The sequence below is a fragment of the Megalopta genalis genome, chromosome 12 (assembly GCF_051020955.1).
Source record: "Megalopta genalis isolate 19385.01 chromosome 12, iyMegGena1_principal, whole genome shotgun sequence".
Lineage (NCBI taxonomy): Eukaryota > Metazoa > Arthropoda > Insecta > Hymenoptera > Halictidae > Megalopta > Megalopta genalis.
In genome coordinates this window covers 8,183,064-8,204,989 of record NC_135024.1, presented here as the reverse complement: position 1 = coordinate 8,204,989, position 21,926 = coordinate 8,183,064, and the positions used below count along the sequence as shown (strand labels likewise).

The window sequence follows — 21,926 nt, the reverse complement described above, 5'->3', positions numbered from 1 at the left end:
CGTATTTGCCACATTTATTTTCTTTTATGGTAATAACGCGGTCTCCGCTAATTATAATAACCTGGTTGCTCCCACCGGGGTAGAAATCACGGGGATAGCCTTTTTGGTCGTTCGCTGAAATTGCGCTGAACGCTCCGCTCCGCGATGACTATGTTTCGGGGGGGAAATCGTGCGGCAAATCGTGTCGTTGGGAAAGATGTATTAAGGAATATTTAAACGTGGCGCTTCTTCCTTGAAAATCTACTGCTGAAATTATTTTTCTTATTACGATCGGACGTTGTGTTACCTCATTCAGCAATCGATAGTCAGAGGCTTCTGTACTGTATGATGTATAATATTAAATTGATGTAATGTTATTAAGTCACAGTCTGATATTCGATTTTTCTTGCATAATCAAAAAGAGTATCTTGACTTTTTACGTTATATTAAAAAATACAGTTCTTCTATTAGATATTCTCACACGTGATTTCATTCATTTTCCATTGTAAGATATATCGCTTGAAAACATAGCACTATATAATTGTAACATAATTTTTTACTTGAGATGGCAAAGCCAAGAATGAGCGAACTAAATCGTCCGTTTTCGAACGCGTCAGAATACTTTCGCGACCATTATCTTGCAAAAATTTGACAAAACTCCCAATTCGACCGATCTCCGCGGCTAGCACCGTCGCAAGCTGTTTTGCATCCCCGAGAACAACAAGGTTTTCCTCGAAAGAACTTCAATCCACTATTCCCAGCGCGCATACTCGCGATACGAACCGGTTAATTGAGCATCAGCCCCATCGAGCGGTGTAACGAGGCAAAAGCTATCGGTGTTCGAACATTAAGACCGTGGATGGTTAACCCTCGATCGACTCCGCTATTTCTTCAACCCCCGTAACAAGCTTAGCGTTTCTTATCTATCTATTTCCGCGTAAGACATCGTCTCTCGGCCTAAGTCGCTTGAGAGGATGACGAAACGGGAGGTTAAATCCGATTCGCCGATGCCAAGCGAGCGACTAAGTGCACGGGCAAGATGCGAGAACCTTTAGAAGTGCATAATCTGACTATCTGTTCTTTTTTTCTTTTTTTTACCTCTCCGGTGAAACCGTTTCCCACCCCCGCTACGGCAAAGAGGCAACGCGACGACCGAGCGCCGCGACGGTTGGGTCAATGTCTCGTGTAAGATCAACCGTGGATCGTTCATCGACGCTGACCTCTTCTAATTGCGTTATTTGCGGCGTTAAACCGCCACCGCGAAACGACCATCTCACTCTTATCGGGACAAATAAATGTCGCCGCGAACGGATGGGGAACGCCAGATAGGCTTTTGTGAACGACGACACTTCCAATTGTTTCGCTCCTGCTTTCAGATAAAGCGCGAACGATGTACTGGGTGGCTTGCGAATAACGATGTCAGTCGTAGCTTATTTCAACTCTTGGACTTTATAATGGATTTTCTTCTCTGCCTCGACGATTAGAATTTATCATTGTTAACCTTTAGTGTACCGAAAGCTCTGCTGCGGAGCCCAATGTTTTTAGCATGATTATACTGAAGATGCAATCATCAATAAATAAAATAAAATAAAATAAAATAAAATAAAATAAAATAAAATAAAATAAAATAAAATAAAATAAAATAAAATAAAATAAAATAAAATAAAATAAAATAAAATAAAATAAAATAGAATAAAATAAAATAAAATAAAATAAAATAAAATAAAATAAAATAAAATAAAATAAAATAAAATAAAATAAAATAAAATAAAATAAAAGATTGAACTTTGGAGAACATGGGAAAAATTATTCTTTGAGATCCAATAATTATAACGATAGTTCAAATTCTCCAATATGCAAGGTAGATGTACGATAGTATCGTTGAGAATCTAGAGCTCAGACTATAGACAATCATAGGAATAAATTCTGTACGAACACAGGCCTAGAGTCCAGAAGCTACAAGTGAACTCCCTTATGATTTCATTGCCTTGACAATTTACTATTTCATTTTATACATATAACCGAGTATGCATCACGAATATATACTATGAATTCATGCTGTTTCGTTCTCGTGAGACACGTGCATTTTACGAATATGCAAAGCAGTCCATAAATAAGGAATCGGAAGAACTTCCGACAACGTATCTAGCGTCTGGAATCGAGACATTGATGTCGCTGAAAGATGCATGAACGTGGGTCTATGCTCTAGACTCTGGCGGTAGAGTCTAGACAGTATATCTAGCAGCGATATCCATGAATTTTCCATCCAGATATCAGTTAACTTTCCAATCTATGCGAGAAGCTTCCCTTTGCGAAACGTGAGATCGATTGTAATTAAATTTTATTTCATTTCAGTCATTTATTCGCGAGAAAAACCCTTGGAAAATAGAATAGAAATTATACGAAAGAAAATATGATCGCTTATAAAGATTAATTAATGCTAATACCAAATAATAATAATAATATAAATAGTTAATGCTGCAACGATAGTTGCATATTTATGCAAAAAAAATGTGTTCGACAATTGTATGGAACGAGAGCTAAATAATAATGTATTTTTTCATTCACAGTTTTAATCAATTGAAAATAATGTAACACTATTCCAAAATTCTTCCAATGTTTTAACTATTCTGTATTTCCTTTATCAGTTGTTGCAATAAACGAACAAAATCCGTTGTCGACTTATTATTAGATCATTGAACATGAAGTGCATAGATTTTATAGTAAAATTATAGACTAAAGAATGAATTTCATAGTGAACTATACTGCCATATTCCAAAACGGGTCTCGTCACAACACAGGAAAGACTACAAATTCTCCAATTTTTTTTTAATATAGAGAGAAGCTTCCGGCTTCGTCGTGAATATTACAATCGACATTTGTCCGCTTAGTAGGCATCGATATAAATATCCGCGATATCCGAGAAACTTAGGTCGACGAAGCGTTTTCTATTATTTGTCTCGACCGTAAGCCGACATTGTTCTTTTCCCGGGCACAAAATTAACCCTTAACCTTTACGCTCGCGCAGCCCGGTGTCTCGGCCGGGGTCTCTAAATTGCTGCCCGCGGCATTATAATAAATTTTAGTTATCGCGGCCTACAGCGTTACTATTCTTCGCTCCTAATTGACGTCGTTACTTTCTCCACCCTTAACTCTTCTATCTCGCGACGCCAGTCCACCCTTCACCGACGCTGCCTCCCTTAAATTCGAAAAGAACGCTACACGCGACACTATAGCGTCGCTAATGTAATCACCGTTCGTTGGAAACAGACATTTAACGGACCACTTAAAAATCTTTAAAAACAAATTATCGAAATACTTTCGGCGTGAAAGCAAAAATGAAATGTCTTCGTTACTCTTTGAACGTGCTTATTTTAAACACTTCAAATGTTGCCTACAAACAAGTTAAACTTGCAACAGAGTTCTCGATTTGAGTATAAATTATAAATTTTTATTACAAGTTTTAATTGGAATAAACGTTCAATATTAAATTAATTTATGGAAAATTCCTAGCAGAGGTTTAATTTATAGCAGATTTCAATGTAAGTATAGGATATAATGGATTTTTAATGAAAATTGTAATTATAATATATTTTTAATATAAATTTGAGTCGTATAAGAATTTTTTCACAGAAATTTAAATTATAGTAGAATTCATTTTTAAATTTGTATTATATTAATTTTCATTTAAAGGACGGATAAGAATCAGAAGGCTGCAATCTTTTTCGGTTTGCGTTGACAAGCTGGGACAACCTCGCGCGGGAAGGATATTAAAAAATTCCGTTCCGCGGTCGATAAAAGCGGCAGATAATCCCGCAGTAGCGAGGTAATGATAATCTGAACGCGGGACGTTGCTGGCCGGCTTAAAAACCGCACAATGCCGGCGACGAAGCGACAAATCCGTAATCCGAGACGACCCGATACAATGCAAATGAAATGAGACGGTGATCAAAGCACGTGGAACGGTTCCGCGCGAAAGGCGTTTAATCAGCCACGAATTACGCCGGCGAAGAGTGCGGCTCTTATATCAGCATCCGGGACAAAAGTCATAACTTCTAAGCTAATCGAATTTCGACCAAAATGCCTTAATAATTCGTCAAAGAAAATACAAAGATGCATCGATCTGCATAAAAAGATTATACGATTTCATAAAAAAATATTATTTATAGTTTTGAAAAGATTTGAAGCAATGACTTTTTTGATTTCTATCCATTGATGGCCGCACTGTTGGGTGTGGCAACCGGGAAGTTCGCTGGACCAAGGTTAAATATCGAGTCTTGTGTCTCTGTTCCCCTAATTGATCCTTGGATCGCGAATATTTTATATTAAAGTCGATTCTCGGTCAGGTGAGATTTCTTCTGGATGATGATTATTAATTCAGAACTGCAAGGCTCACTGAACCGTGAAACATAATTACAGGAATTATTGAAATGTATAATTGGATTACTTAATAATAAGGAGAATCGCTGAGTTGGATAAATAATTAAGGAAGACTCACGGCAGGTTGATTTTTGCAAATGTAATATTTTTTCAACGGTCATATACTTTTTTATTGATTTATTTCTAGCTTGAGAAACGCTATTATTTACACGCAATGCAATTGTGACATGATAAATCAACGCAAAATAAATCAGAGAAAAAGTATATGGTTGGTAAAAAAAAAGTTATACCTGCAAAAATCAAGTTACTATGGCGTTATGATGATTCCGTACAACTGTTAAATATATGCCTTTTGGTAAAGTAGCCAATTAAGGCAGTAATCTAAAATTAACCTCAGAAGCGAATTTCGGAAGACTGCGCTTCGTTTGAACTCGGGATTCGTCTATCAACCTAAAATCTTGTCTATTAGCGAAGTTAATGGTCGGTTTAATAGTCCGGGCCCTTAGCAGCGCATTTGCAAAGACTCCACAGCGTTTGAACTCGAAATTCGTCTATTAATCGTGGCAGTGAGTGGAGTTCATAATTAAGTTAATAGTCTAAGCTCGCGCGCCGTACAGGCGAGTTTCGAAGGGCTTCGCAGCATCAAAGCTCGAAACGCGTCTATTGCCGTGCAGAATCCCGACTACTAGCTACGTTAACAGTCGCGACCGATTTCAGGATAGAATTCCGCGATCCTTCGCATCGATTTGAACTCGCACGATGCACGAGACAACGTCCATCAAGAAACGTCGAAGCCTCGTTTAAGAAACTAGCGTTACACTTTGCAAGCGGTAGATTGACAAATGCGGTTGTATCATGCGAAAGTTTTCCCGCGCGATTTTTTTTTTCCAACTTCTACGGTAACTATAGCCTGACCCAGTTGAGCTCGAGTCAACCGGTGCATACACATTCTCTCTACTTACTTTTTCATATGGAATTATTACTAGCAGGGTCGTCGCACCATTTGTCGTGCGCGACGGCCGTACGCGTGCAAAAATGAAGATTAACGATTATGCTTACCGGTTTGTCCGTATGCGAAAATGCAGGCGTTGTAGCCCTGGAACGCATTGTCCAAAATGTCGCGGCCCAGAGCGTCGAACACCACCTCCTGGCTCGCGAATTTCTCCGCGGTCGGGTCCAGAGAGTGGAAACAATGGTCGAACGCGAATGTTTTTGGCTTGCTTCTGCAACAGGTAAAACGTCGCGGCTCGATTAATACACCGTTGAAATTGCTGATCGTAAAAGGTGCGCGCTTGTGCGCCGGGTGGCCATTCGAATTGCCACCTGCAACGTCTAGCAAACTGCTGGCGATGCGAACAATGTTGCGATGGAAATATTCTTTGATAGCTGGATAACGTAGAGAACGCGTGAAGATCAATTGGGTAATTTAAACTTGAGGTTTTTACAAATCATTGATTGAATCGAAGATGGTATTCGAAAACGTGCGATGCAATCCAGGAACTCAGTCCAAGAAACCCAGTTGATCTTCGTGTGTCATTTATGATCCGGAGGAACAAATTTTGACTTTTGTTTGCAAACATTGTTTTCGTTAGAAACTATTCACTTGGAAGTTCGAATAAAACGTCGCTAAACTACGTTAAACAGAACATTAAAAACTGTTCGATGAGATTTAAGAAGCACAGTTGATCTTGATATAAAATAACATTTAATTCGCAATATTTTTTTCAACAATGTTCCTATTAACTGCACTGTATACGATCGAATCAATTGTGTTTTGCAATAATCAATAAGATGAAAGAAGAAAGCCATACATGGACAGAGAATAATAGTGATTGGAATGGGAAAATCGAGGCGCTAAAAATAGCGCAGCACAATAGCAGCTGTCTTCGCGATTTTCCTGGCAATTTTCCACAATGCGTATTAATTGCGAACGGCACTGCATCGCCGTGGTATCCGCGATCCCAAGAGCTCCACCTTGCGCGAAACAATTACATTATATGAATAATCGCGGATATTCCGTAACATCGATTTACGGGCACCTGGGGCTTCGATAATGAAAGAATCGCCGAGGCACCGGCGACGTGTAGGAGGACTGCAAATCAACCCTTTCGCCGCTAAAAGCATTCTAGATATTAAATCCAGCCTGGCGTCTCTTGGGAGCGTGCGGGGGGGGGGGGGGCAGGTTTATGAAATGTGTCGCTGAGAAATTAATGCCGGCCTCTGTTTGCACTGACAATGAAACGGAATTAATTCTGTCTTAGAAGTTCCACCGGAAAGACAGTCTTTGTAACTCGCGATAAGAATGAACAATGCCGGCTTAATAATCTTATAATTAACGGCTGTTAAGAATCCCGAAATTAAAAGCAGGATACGTTGTGGTTCGGAAACTACCTATTACAGCGTTTTCTTTCATTTTCTCTTTTAATGCTGACGACATCCGTGGATCGTTCAGATCACGATCTTCTTTATTTTTCTCTGTTGTAGATCTAAACGCATCCAAATGCATCAATCTTTGCAATATATTTCGTTGTTTCCACGCGTGGTACGTGCAAAATGAAACTGTTAATTTCCACGAAATATTGTTACGGTACAAATATAAATATAAAATAATATGTAAGAAAATATAAACACGAAAACGGATGAGTTATGGATCTCATGAAATTGCCTCCATCACGAAAGATCCGTTATCAATCTTTATAAATTCATTCACGTTTCATCACTTAGAGTTTTGCGGACCGGAAGGCTCATAAATCGCGTACAAATTCATGAATCAAGACCGTGCAACCGGTTTTCTTATCCCAGTTTGAAGAAGATGAAGATTTATCAACGAACTCTGCAGCATCTTGCATATTTCATCATCTGATTGGCTGAGAGAATATTTCAGCAGAAATTCGTATAAGTCATTTAATCTTCTTCGTGCCGACCAAAAGAGTCGTGTACATCTGACCGAAATATACCAAACCTGTTCGACAAAGTTAGATAAAGTTTCGGAAAGAAATTACAAAAATGTTGTAAAGCCTGATAACTGGAAAATTGAAAGAGGAAGAAGAAATAAGAAATTAAACTATTATATATGAGCCGTTTATTTTGAAAGTGGCATAAGTCACTTTGTTTTTAAGTCGATATATTTAAGGGTTTGCGTTTTAACACGTTTAAAAATATGGATGCTAACTTTTGAGAAGATTTACTTGTATTTGTTATCTCAGGATACTGATATATTTTTCTCAGTATAAATAATTTCGTATGAACATTAAAAAATCACCACTTTTCATTACGGTAAAGTGACTTATGCCACTTTCAAAATAAACGGCTCATATGTATATAATAATAATATATATAATAATATAATATTAATATAATAATAATATAATAATGATATAAAAAATAATAATAATATAATAATAATATAAAAAAAATAATAATAATAATATAAAAATAATAATAATAATAATAATAATAATAATATAATAATATAAAAATAATAATAATAATATTATTATTATATATATATTAAAAGTATTGAGAAAACAACATTTTGTCAACTGTAGGAAAAAACGATATATCATCGTTGGCCACTAAAAGGCTGAAACCTTCGCGGATCAGCCTCTACACCGTGTTGTTTGATTTTTCGTAGCGAGCTTCGGAACAGTCGATCTTCCGGGCCACGAAACTCATGTCGAGAGCGACATTATTTTCGCGAATTATCGAACGACGCTGGCCTCGCGATGGCGGAGACACGTATGCCAGCTCCCTCGGAATGAAAGTGATTTCCTCTTGTCCTGGATATCCGAGCCACCGACCCTGTCTCAAACGTCAAAAGATCCGAAGTCGTTGGATACGGTCGGGCGTTATACGCATCGGCCCCTGTTATTGATTTCCCGTCGCATTTTCTCCCCGAGTAATCAGTTTCCATCGGTTTTTCCGGGCCGGCGAGGAAAAAACGGAACTGGAACGTTTAGCTCGCGGTGACGCCGCGGAACAACGAGTCGTTGCGATTTCGTAACGCGATACCTGCTCGACGTGATGGACTATGGCAGTCTAACGTCTCCGAGCTGTCCAGACTATGCTTTTTATCTTTTGTATCGCTTTGAGTGCCACGTATTAAACCCACAAATTTAGCTAATGAAACCGAAAGTAACGAATTGAAATTTACGGTAGATAATATTAGTTTAACTATTTCTATATTATTCTACAATATTCTACAGTATTCTACAGTAGTACGGTAGTATAGTACAGTATTCTATTTCTATATTATTCTAAGTATTCTATAAATCTTAGTAATGTTCAGTTTCAGGCTTCGGTAGATGGAAAATAATAAAAAAATATGTTTTAAGTTCTCTCGAGCTTTCGCATCTTGTTGTTTACCTTAATTTTGTCAGGACGTAAAAAATTTGTAGACTAGCAAAGATTTTTAAGAATAATATTAGTCTCCCAATTACTAAATACTATTGTTTTGTTGCCAATATCATTATCCAACTGGCTTTGTTTTCGCATTTTCATAATCCATATGTGATTTTATTATTTCATTGTTCATTCATTTTTGCTCCTAACAGTTTCAATGGTTCGAAAATAACGTAACAGCATCGTTAACTTTCTCTCATGCATTTACTGTTTTTCATTCCATTCCCTTTTGTAATAAATTATGAAACCTGAACACAAATAGAAAAGTCTGACATTTCGTAGTATCTAACTCGAAAAATAATGAAATCGTCACCCCGAGGAACATAAAAAAGTGGGTGACGGAATAATTTTCTCAGGTTTAGAAATTAATTGCTACGCCAATCTATGATGTCTTCCTAACTTCTCAATGTTAATTGGATCAAGTGGAATGCTTCAACTTCGTGATATTGAGGTTGTGGCGTGTCAGTGGAAGATTAAAGAAAGTGTAGAAATGGCCAGTCAGATATGTCGGACTACATACAGTAATGTCTCTCTAATTGACGCCCAGATTGTCCACAAAACTGGACAATTTGGGAAGAGCAGATACGATTATTCGAGCCTTTTGGCTCGTTTTTATAATTGTTGACAATTTATAACTAATATATTTATAACTAATCGTATCTCCTCTTCCCAAATTGTCCATTTTAGTGGACAATCTGAGCGTCCGTAAGAGAGACATTACTGTACATAGAAATATAAAATAACAATAACAGAAATAACGACTCCTCGCAGAATATAATAATTGACATTTTTCTGGAAAGTCCGATGCAGAAGACTGTGGAACGTAGGCGCGACAGCATGTCGGGATAAACGAGGAGGACGTGCAACGGAATCGATGCACCGTCCCAGAAAGTTCATAAAACCGTCGCAGGACACCGATTCGCCTAACCGGCGGATCGGTCTCGGCCGATAAAACTTTTTCGATCGCGTCGCACGCGTGCCAAGAGACGTCTCCTACCGAGTTTGCCAGGATTACCAGAAGGGGGTTTTGCGGGGAGGTTTGAAGGGGTGGCACCGAGGACCGGAAGTTTCGACTGCACCGCGTTCTAACGCCGCCTTAAATCCGCGCAACAATGGCTGCCGTGCGGGTTACGGCCGATTTGCATAATTACGCGGGCCGAGTCTGCCGGGGAGTGGCGATTAGACAGCCGATAGAAAAGTTTCTGGAGAATAATGTCGGTATTGTTGGCACATAGTTGCCGGAGAGTCTGTAGAAACTTGTATCGCGTAAGCGTGTCGCTGGCCGACGTCTATTGTCGAGAACTCGACGGAGAATGGAATTTGCGAATTGAAAATCTTCCGGTGACCCGAAACGGTTTCTGAAAGTCGAGATTTATTTATTTAGTATCAACGGGTCAAGAAAATAATAGATAGATGTTGTTAAATTCTATTAATATTTCCATTGTTTGGAATGCCATGCACAAACGGAAAATATCGTAGCTTTTGATAACATTGTAAAGTTAGCAGCCACTTATCGTGGCACGATAAATTTTTATCAATGTTTTATTATGTTTCTTCGATAGCGGTAAAGATACGACGGTGAAGTTGCTAAAGAAATGAGTAGGTGAAATGCGAGGCTGTTGAAAGCATTCGGAAGATTTTAAACGCTCTGTCTTACTACTTCCAGATAATTGAAATTGTTAAGAGAAAACATAATTCTTTATCTAATTATTGTCTTCTCGAATTGGCGCCGAACGTTTTTATCGCGCATGAAGATCCTTCGGACTAGTAATAATGTACTTCGAAGTGCATCGTGCATGGAAAATTATTTCTGAAAAAATGAGATCAGTCATTTAAAAGGAAGACGTTTCAATTATAAATCTCGAGCGGAATCGATGACGGCAAAAGTCTGCGCGTCGTTTGACACATCCACTCCAGAATCAAGTGGCCAACTTATTTCCGTCGACTACATTTATGATCCTCGTTCGGATCGATACATTGTATCCTCTCGGGGCAATATTTTCATGAATTTCTTCTCTTTTTTCTTATTCCAATTACAAATCGGAAGCGATCGGAATATCGGAGTCGGCGCTAATCGTTGTGGAAGAATAATAGAACAATGAGAGAGAACGTTCTTATCAGGCGGATCTCGAGAGTGAAATACTTCCTCGAAAATAACACGAGGAAATCTCGAAATCGCGAACAACTTTCTTCGGTCCGCTTTCAACCGCTCTTTATGATCTCTAGCAGGAGATAAAATAAACGCTGGCGATGTTCGTCGAATTGATTCGACAAACTCTCGCTGTTTTCGTCGCGAACGAGACGCCTCCTTGGACGCGTTAGCTCGAATAATTGTTTAATTGCACTTCGTTACACATTAATTTCGTAGATTTCTTTGCGCACTTTCGGACTATCAACAAATTAGTCTAGGATTAGAAATAATACTTCAGCTTTCTAGTTTCGATGCAATTAACAAACATGAACGATTAGACCGCGAATCAAAAATTTTCTTCATTAATTTCCTTCTTTTTTTTACTAATTTCAATGAGTGGAAAATAATACATTCGTACATGCCCCTAAATTGTTTCAATATTTTCGTTGTATTAAATTTCACCCATCCATTTTCATGAGAAATGCACTTTCAACTGTACCCCTTAATTAAACTGTGCACTGAAAAGAACGACAAACCGCTGCGTCTAATCGATAAATTACTCAGGAAATTGTGTATTCGTGTCCGACGTCTGCAACACGTTGAAAATCGGCGATTTTACAAGGATATAGTACGAAGAAGGATACTTTGCCAGATTTGGAAGCTCCCGGGTCCCGATGGCAGATAGGCTCGCGTGGACGTCGTCGCGGTGGGTCGTTCAACCCCTGGAAAAGGATCGAGACCACGAAAAAATGGTCGGTGGCACCACGGCGGGGATCACGGAACCACTTGGCACACGCAAATTGGGCCGACCACGCCGACGGCACCGCGTCGACCAGATCCGTTTCCGTGTTTCTAGCGCGCTGCGGATCCGCGGACTTGTATGCGAAGAAAACGTAGGCCGCTCGATACTCCGTTTTAATCGGGACCGTGCCCCCCTCGGACCGGGGCTCGGGAAGGACCAGTCAGGGCTGACCATCGCGTGACCAAACCCCTTCGGCCAACTACAGGGTGTGCCTTTCAGACTCGGATTTAATAGGGCATCTTGATACGAATGTTAATCTTGTTACGTTTCGAGGTAAACGTATCAAAAAATAACCTTACCGCTCTGCCGAAACTGTGCACCCCGGGCACAGGGTGTATCACGTACACCCCCGGAAATAAAATTAGAAACGTACTAATGTCGCGTAACGCGGAATCACGTAAAATCATGCGATAGGACGTGAAATTATGCGATTGGTCATGGCATTAGTTAGAAAACAAAGAGCATATTAACCCTTTGCACTCGAGTGGCGACTCTGAGGCACCACTAAAATTTGTTACATCACGTTTTAAGATGATTTTCATATGAACAAAGTTTAGATTTAAAGAATTTGTTAAGAGTGTAATTGTTGTGTGACTCCCAAGAATCAATTTCATATGCATAAAATGCATTTTGCCATGTAAAATAAAAACGCTATAAGTTAGAAAAATGATTTTCTATTTACAGTTAAAATAACTTCGAGTGCAAAGGGTTAATATTGTAACAATTTAGTAATACGTCATTTTTGATGGAGTGTGAAAGCTCGATTGCGAGGAACATGTCGAAAATATTGCAGCATTTCTAATTTGTCAGAATAAGAAACGTAGACCTTGGGTGCGCACAATAAATGCAAAAAAGGAACATTTGTGAGAATATAGACATCTAGTAAGAGACCCAAGTAACATCAAATGTAAGTTCGTAGTTACTTCGAATAATAATAAAAGATGAGTCAGATTTCTTAAATGATTTCAGCGTGTTGAAAATAACACATAGATGTTTTTAAATTATGTTTCTAATAAATTCGAAGCGATAGAAATATGCGCTCTTCGAATGTCAGGTGATTTCACATGACGTGACATTGATATGCTTTTATCTTAAGCATCCGGCTACTGGTTTTGCACTCGGCGTTCATCCTTCAGCTGATCATGTTTGAGTTACTTCAAGTTACTTCGATTATTTTACTTCCATTATACTTCTATTATTTCCTTTATATTCATATTATAAATATGAATTTTTATAGATATCACAAATTGAACAATGTCGCTTAAAGGATGGACGATAAAAGACGATACCCTGCGAAGTATGCTAAAATATAGCATACTTTATTTTAAAGGCGACTGTCGTAAACAGCGACTACAATTAATCGTCGATGTAGCAATTTTCAATCATAACTCTTCGTCCCTCAATTTGCTTGTGCAAGCGTTGAGAAGGACTTAGTACAGGAAGACGCAGTAACATATTAACGACGAAGGTGGCTCCGGTGAGCAAGTCCGCTAAAGAAATCATGACTCACAATGGTTAATTCACCGGCCACTGGGGGATCGATCACTCAACCCTGATGAGTTTCGTGGCATTAGAACTGTGAAACACTCTGCGGCTGGCTCGAGCGATACTCTCAAGGCGATAACAACGCGATGACTCACCCAGTAGATTGGTGACCTTACGAAAGGGGGCCTGGTCTTTTATTAACACCCTGTGTACACGGGAACACGGGGAACCCACGCAGCACAGTATATGGACGAGATCCAGCGGCCTTCGGCACGCGAGCCTCTGCGGTGGTCAGACCGTCAGTAGTAAAGGTGTACAGGTGGTCAGACGGTGTAACTGGGTTAGGACAGTGCGGCGTAATTGCTTGTATTCGGGGCGACGTCTGACGACCACTGTTCCGAACTTAGGCTGACTCATCGTCCCACTTATTTGGGAGTTCCCCTCTTTTTTTTAGCAGAAACGTCGACTTAGAATCCTGGGCGTTTAGGTGTAATTTTCGAACCGCTTTTTGGGGGAGTTAGTATCATATCTTTATTTGTGATAATTTAAACGTAAGGGCCGCGAAGTTATGAATTGTTCGTAGTTTAATGTTCACATTTTGCACTGTGATTTCTTTCACAGATACGTTGAATAGCATTTCATTGTAACATAAATTCGTACACGGGAATTTATACAGTGATTTCCATCGATATTCGGGTACTTTTTAGAACGCGATAACTGTTTTAAAACTAGAATAAACGATAATTGAATTTGTTTTTAGGTGATAGAGGAACTAGTATACTAGACAATGACTGAACTATCTTGTTACAATTTTGCTATTACTTGGAATGACAAAACAAAATAAAAGAAACATTGAGATCGAGTTGGATAATCAACAATTTCACGAAACATAATTACACTTTAAAGTGTTACTTCGTGTTGACAATGAAAAATATTCTCTCGGAATTTTCTAACTTTCGGGGGCTCAAATTCAAGATAGAGGTCAGACTCTCTTCGAGAATTTTCAGACATCCTCATCCTCTCTTAAACTTCCTACACAATATTCTTGTTTATATATTATTATATTTATATATTATTTTTATATTATTATATTATATTATATATATATATATATATATATATATATATATTATTTTTATATTATTATATTATATTATATATATATATATTATATTTATATATTATTATATTCTTGATTATTCTTCTTCTTCTTAACCTACCCAATATTCTCACAAATGCACCAAATTCACAGTTTCACCAATCCTCTGGCGTTCTGAAAGGAAGTACAGTAATTTCTCCCGGAAATTCCAAATTTCGGGTTGCTGTGAATTTCCTCTGTCAAGTAAGAAAAACCGCGGAGCAACAAGGTACGTAGTAGCCACTATTGCCTTCGAATCGTGTCATGTGGACTCCGAATTGCCTTCGAATCGTGGCATGTGGTGTCCGAATTGCCTCCGAATCGTGGCAAAAAGATTAGAAATAAAAAATTTAAGTCATCGTTTTTATCTTAGCATTATTACTTAGCATTACTAATGTATTCATATTAATGTATACCGACATGCTGGTCGCTGCCTTTTTTTACCAACTACCCCGAGTTTCTATAAAAACGAGCCGCGAGGCTCGAAGAATCGCGACTTGGTATTCTCAGATCTGCCAGTTTCAATTCTGACCTCCGAACATTTCTGAGAGAAATTACTGCATAAATCATCTTTCGACCGAAACAATACAAGCGATCGTTTCCTAAAAGATGAGTCGAGCTTCTAAATCACGATTTTAACGAGGGCAAAACAAGTAACCAAATTTCGTGCCCAAAATCCAAACCCAACGTTGCACTCTAAACACGCTCAGTTCTGTTTTTGCACGGTAGATACGTTCCAGAAAAAACCGCGCGAAAAAAGATCGTGTAAAAAAGGATACCATGTACACAGAAAAATACTCCTCTCTCTAAATATATCTAGAAAATTACAGTTAATGAAATTCAAGTTATATTTTCTAGACCGTGTTAAATCAAAGCCGTGTGAATACAGAATTGGGTGTGTATTTTTCTACGCGAGTAACAATTTTGCTACACTCTCGTAAAACGGACACCAGAAGATCATCTCTATAGCAATGTCTATGAACATCTTGAATTTAGGAGTCACTCAACCTGTTGGACGATCCGCTGCGAAGCGGCGAAACAAAAGTGGCGGATTCGTTATATCTACAGAGCCGCAATAATTCGTACCGCTCGTAACACTAGGATATACGGCCGTACTGGCAAGAATCATTCAGCCGGCGTGTGCGAGCGGACATAAAACGGTTCACACGGGTTCACTGGACAGTTCCGCTGGTCGAGGGCTAAAGCGTCTGCGATATTACACGAGCGAAATACTCGATTTATTGGCTACAACGGGTCTCTACGGCTAACTCTCCCCTCTCTCTCTCTCTCTCTCTCTCTCTCTCTTTCCCTCTCCTTCTCAACCTACGCAAGTCTCTGCCGCGCCAGTGACAACCGCCTTAATTAAGTTTACCTTCGTTAAAGCCCCGATTCACTGTTCGCCTTGTACATCCGCCGCCTGCTGGGACGCTCGCCAACCCTCCGCCTTTTCCCCCAATTTGCATCCGAACCGTAGAAAGTCGGCGTAGCCTCGGGAATAATTTGCGTTCGCCGTATCGAATGCGCTCGGCTACGTCGATTCGCCGATCTCGGGATTTTAATTACTATTTGCGACACGTTTGCTCGCTGCTCCCCCGTGTTAAACTTACCGCAGCTAGTTACCTGATAAGCATCGGATAATTTATTTCAGCGTTCTGAACATTGTAGCAGAACTTTAAACAAAATGATTCGGCAGAGTTCTCTCAATCTGCGCGACTCGTGAATAATTTATCTAGTAAATATTGTTGATGTATCGCTTGTTAATATAATACATTATTTTACGCAACATTTGAACGAAGTGAATCTTGTCATTTTTATTAGGCAAGTTGCGTAAACTTGCCGAGTATTTGCTTGGCTGTTACTAAACGACACCTCTGAATTGCTAACATTAAACGAAGAGTTTTTATTTTCAAATTGATGAAATTACGAAGATTCTATCTTAAGAAACGGTTGAATGAATTCCTTTGTTCATGCTTACGTTATAATAAAAATGGCGACACACGTTATTCACTTTTAGAGCTTGATAGGTTTAGCGTTAACATAACGTTATCATCACACAAATACATTAACAACAAATTATACAGTATTATTGATTATTGTATAGTGTATATTACGATACATTATTTCAGCACAATTATTTTCTTTCATACGGCGTTGAAGGGTTAACAACAATTTTCAAAGGTTTCTCGCAAAAATGAGAATATGCTCGAATGAATCGAAACACGCTGCCGAAGAAAAAATCTGACCGTATCGAAGCGAAACCTTAAAATCACAGTAAAGAATGAAAAAAGCAATGGTCGGCGACCGAACAAAGGATTGAACAAACACCGTGATTGGAAGAAACCCGCGTAACAGCCGAGTCGTTAAAAACCTCGGGAAAATTGTCGAGAAGAGGCCGATACGATCGGTTCCGATGCGATCCGCGACCGATTTCCCGTGTCGGCGATCGTCGACGCGATTCCGCAGTCCCGCGCGAGCGATTTGTCAACTTGCCGCAGCGGAACGAACCCCGGAAAACATCGGCGGAATAGGATCGGGCCGGTCGTCGTGGTCGTGTTTCACGTTGTTGGCCGCGAGCGGAATCGGTCGTTACGATACGATCAAGCGAAACGGCGAAAGTTCCGCGGGGCGGTTTTTAATATTGCACGCGCTTATGAATAAGGGATGAACGTGGAAGTTGTATCGCGGCCGGCGACGGTCGATGCCGGCGTTTTTCAGGGACGTTTCCACCGCGGAACTTCCGATTGTTGTAAAGTGTGCTAACCGGCCGTTGAGGATTCTACGTTGCTCCGGGATTCTTCCGAGTTTCGTTTAACGGTTTACGACTCCGAACGCGTTCGTCATCGAGCAACGACCCGCCGATTTTTTGGCGACCGGGCACCTCGCCCTCCGTTTCCTTCCGTTTGTTCGCTGGGTTCTTCGCTCGTTCAATCCTTTGTTTTTAGCATCGACATTTCTACAATTTCCCAAATTTTTATAAAATAGCTCGGCAACGATACAACGAAGATACTATTTTGTTCGACACCTCCTATTTGAGATTTTAGAGAAAATTGTTCCGAACAATCTTCAAGGTATTGTCTAAATACAGTAAAAATGTAGAGGTTGAATCGATTCATTGTTAGAAATTCTTCAAGACGGATCTTTTTGCTTGCCCGGAAATAACCGGGCAAGGCTCTTCTAAAACAGCTTACGGTACTGATTGTGCTCGTCCATTCGCTCGCAGACGACTTTTTGACGATGATTTACGTTTGATTGATGAGCGCGTATTGCGTCGAAAGTGGGGTAAAAGTATGAATTATTGAATAGGAAAGATAAAGGTTGTATAATGGGGTACAGATATGAATAATTGATAGATTCGGAAGATAAAGAACCGTAACTGATTCTTGTGCCGCGCGGACTATATAAGCTATCGTAAGCGGCGCGAGTCGTTCCCGATCATCGTGTTCGCCGACTATAACGCAACCGCACACATAGACGTACATTCTATACCATCGCAATTAACGCAATCGTTTTATACGCGATATTACGGCGTACAATGCATCCAGTCGCGGACGAGCTACGTTCAATGGCCGACTGAAGCCTCGGATGGTTAATTGGGAACTGGAACGGCCATTTTTAATTATTCCGGCGGGGCGTCTGGAATCGAGCAGAGAGTCGAAACAAAAAGCGTAACAGGTAGCTAGAGATAATACCCGCGTCAAGTCCGTTTTAATCGATCGGGGCCGGGGTAAGCAGCCGTCGAGAGCTTTTCGCCTGCGAATGTGCGATTCAGTGGACTCGAGTTGCACAAAGGAACGGCGAGCAAATATTTCTTTCTTCTAAGAACGCATTTAGTGCATTCCTCCTGGCACTAAATATTTGAAATCAGCACGAATTTTCCGGAAGTTAAGCTTCTTGAAGTATGATCAAGATTGTCTAGATTGAAACATTAACTTTCCATTCTGTCCCCATTGTTTCTAGTGCTCAATCGATTCTAAAACTGAAACCGAGGAACAATTACAGTGGTTAAGAAATGCTATTAGTTGATATAATTATTCTTCTTTCAAATAAATTTTTGTATTTTCCACACAAAATTTTGAAGAAGCATTTCAGACTATATTTCGAGAGTGCATACCTTTTAAAAATGAGTATAATCGTTTTTGGCTAAATTAACAATCAAAAAATGTCCGAAGGTCTATCTTTTTATAAAGAGCTAGTTACGAAATAAATAAAAACGTGTTGTTTCTTTCTCTCGATTAGACATTATTCTGTGTGTTTTGCAGATTGCAGCTAGCGAGCCATTTCTGTTTTAACATACCATTTTCACATACAAATTACTTACTCAGAAATTTTTATCATAAGGATAGTCTAATTTTTGAATAAAAAGATTTCGTGATGCTGTAATCAATAACCTTGTAAGATTCAAGTAAGAGATTCATTAGCAGACCGCGGATTTTACGGATTTCTGACAAAAATGACTGCATCGAAAACAAAAAACTGTAAATACAGAAAAATTTAAGAACATCTTTGCATTATGCACAGTTTATCAAAGTTATTAACAGAGGGGAGACATTTTTATCCGACTCACGCCGCTTACGACAAACAGGCAATTTTGATGTTGCATTCATTATACTATGAGAATCTCGATAAATAGAAATAAAGAAAGAGTAGAACTGTGCGGCCTCTCGGAGGCCCGATTTTCATCAAAGCGTAGGATCTAGGAGCACCGTTGATTACCTCGGAGGGGTTAATTTGTCGGCAGCAATCCGAGATCCGCGAATCGTCGATCGTCAATGTCTTCGGGATCGATCGCCTTGGAACTTGAGCACCGACACAAATTGAATCCCGACGTGGCCAGTGGCCGGACAAAGCAGCTACCGTGCAATATGTAATCAGAAGCCGAAGAAACGAGGTTCGATTCCCGAGTGCTCGCCGACTTATACGACCGGGGGTACATATTAGTCTGTAGCGAGGGATTGGCACGCGGCCAGGAGCCGCTCGACGATGAAGGAGAGATCAGATACTTGACACAGAGCGAGCCGCCAGCGACTTTTCTCCGTGGAAAAGGAACACGTTGCGCTGTCTCCCCGGTTGCCTTCCGGACGCTTTTCAAAGCCCTGCCTCTTTGAGGAAAGAATCGGAAGAGAAAGAGAGAAAAAGAGAGAGAGAGGGCGGGGGAGAGAGAAAAGGGAGGCAGAGGAACGGCCGAGTGCCCAGGAAAATCTTTCAGGAACTCCTACACCTTTTCGCGACGCTACTTGCCCACGCGAGCCGCTCGAACAATGTCTATGCAAACGAGCCATTGTGCCCGCTTTCCAAACTAGTGCCTTTCGTTTGTTCACTGGTTTTCCATGCTGAAATATACACACGTGGCACACGGCTATTTCTAGAGCATCGAGTGGAAACTCGGGAGCTGAAGGAGACCCTCCGATTGATCTTTGCGCGCTTCGGCCTCTTGCGATTTTCTGGCACCTGTTCACTGTCTGAGTAATCGGATTTTTCAAATTTGGATGTCGCTGACTGTATAATTAGGTACAGGATCCTCGTGCAGTTGGGAACACGATTTTATTGTAACTTTACATCGCGTCGGAAAATTTATTCGAATTGAAGGGGTTTCTTCAGATTGATTTTAATATGTGTTCCTGTAGGAATATTTTATCTTCGAACAACACAAATTAAAGCCGAGAGCGTCGTCTTTGGGATAGGATACGTCCGATTTTAAACCATAGTTCGAGATCATGTCGAAAAATCGCCAAGTATGAAATAGGAGGATAAAGATGAGATGTTAACTGGTCGTTTCAGATTTATTTTAGTATGCGTTCTCGTAGGAATTTGTGGACTTTAAAGAACTCAAATTAAAGCTCAAACAGTCCTCTTCGAGATAGGGTATGTTCGATTTTAAAACGTAGTTCGAGGTCATGTCAAAAAATCGTCAAGTATAGAATGGGAGAAATAAGCTGGGATTTCAAGGAGTCGTTTTAAGATTTTTTAATGTATTTCTATAAGAATTTCCAGATCTTTGATGTCTCAAATCAAAGCTAAAAGATCATAGTTTATGGCAGGATCGTTTAGTTAAAATTCGTAGTATCTCCCTAAAATTTCAAGGCACAGGAAATCGATCGAGATCGCTGTAATCAAATGAGCAGCGATAATTGGCCGCAGCAGAGAATTCGCAACGAAGTTTGCGAGTTCCAGCATTCCGGTTCGTTCGCCTCTAGCATGCATTACCGAATTCGCGATGTACTTCGTGGTTTCGAAGATGCTCGCGACGCATCGTCGACACGCTTGAAACATGAGCCGCACGCGAGCTGGCGGAAGCACCGCGAGTCACGCGAATTTTTGCGTCCCCCCCCCCCGTAGCGTCGCGTCGCGCCGCGACCGCCACGCAGCACGATTTCACGCGATAACAAGGACTCCTCTGTTTTCACGGTAATCAGCGAATTTCGCTTTCTCGCGTGTCCGCTCGCGTCGAGCAACAATCGTTAGCTCGGCGAGGATCTCTACACGCTTGGCTGCGATCCAGGCGTGCTGCTGGATCAGCGATCCGCAGCCAGCAGCGACCGGAACCGCCACCAAAAACTCTTCCGCTCGACAGTTGAAATGCGAGACGTTTATTTTATCCTTTACCGTGGGCCCTCCGCTATTAAACCTGCTTCGCGATCGAATTTTTAGGATGGCGACATGTTTATGTAACGACAGAGTGTGATCGAGAACTTGCTTTTGCAGAGTAATTTTAAGGACAATGAAAAATTTGTACAACGAAAGGATAAGTGTGTTATAAATTGTTGGTAGCAGACTTTAGATATTTATGCATTTGTGGAATGTGCAGATTTTTTAAACAAAAGAAAATGTACGTATTAGGGCAAGGTCTGATAGCATTTTTATTTTATTTTTATAAATGGCTGATCTTTCTGTTGACAAAGGAAACTTTTCTCTGACTCTAACTTTTTTACAGTTATGTGTATATCTATGAAAAACTATCTGAGAGAAATTGTAAACAGTGTAAAACTGATGGTGCATCAGAATTGAATGTAGTTTTAATATATCTATAATTGATTTTCGCTATTCATGAAAGGCGAAACACCTGTTTTAATATCAGTTCCTTGAGGTTCATAAGTAAAGTTCAAACTTCCGCGGTTAATTAAACTGTTACGGCTTCATTGGCAACATCAAACGACACAAAACGGGTACAGTTAAATAAAGGTCTCTTTGCCTGACAGGGCGACCGAGCGAACGTTTTCAATTTGTTTAAATGGAACACACATGCATGTACATAGCACGCAAAACGAAAAAAAGGTTCGAAGCAAATGAAGTTCGATGAGAGCTGTACAAAAAACAGTACACCATTCGACTTGAATAAAAACTAAGTGGGTCCTCTGCGTACATTTAGAAGCCGTTACAAAGGGGAATTTGTTGTGTAACAAAAAGCCCTTCCTTTCAATTAAAACATTTAATTAAAACAGTAGTATATAGACATTCGACGAACTCACAGAGATCCGCGGTTTCCAAAATTCTAACAACTGAATCGCGAATCGAATTTCCAGAGAGGTTGAATCACACGAAAATTAAAGAAAAAAATATCATTTCAAATAACATGTTATTTTATTCCATAGTTACTTTCACAATGATCCTTT

The 21,926-nt window shown here is 39.9% G+C and overlaps 1 protein-coding gene across 11 annotated transcripts in view; it reads right to left on the bottom strand.

The window, feature by feature from the left end:
• The window catches only part of LOC117217487 (Kinesin heavy chain 73), a 151,723-nt gene that overhangs the window by 37,497 nt on the left and 92,300 nt on the right, over positions 1–21,926 (bottom strand). For all 11 annotated transcript variants that reach the window (XM_033465116.2, XM_076525553.1, XM_076525558.1 and 8 more), the window contains exon 3: positions 5,419–5,582. In XM_033465116.2, the coding sequence (XP_033321007.2) occupies positions 5,419–5,582 (164 nt within the window). The remainder of the gene's footprint in view (positions 1–5,418; positions 5,583–21,926) is intronic.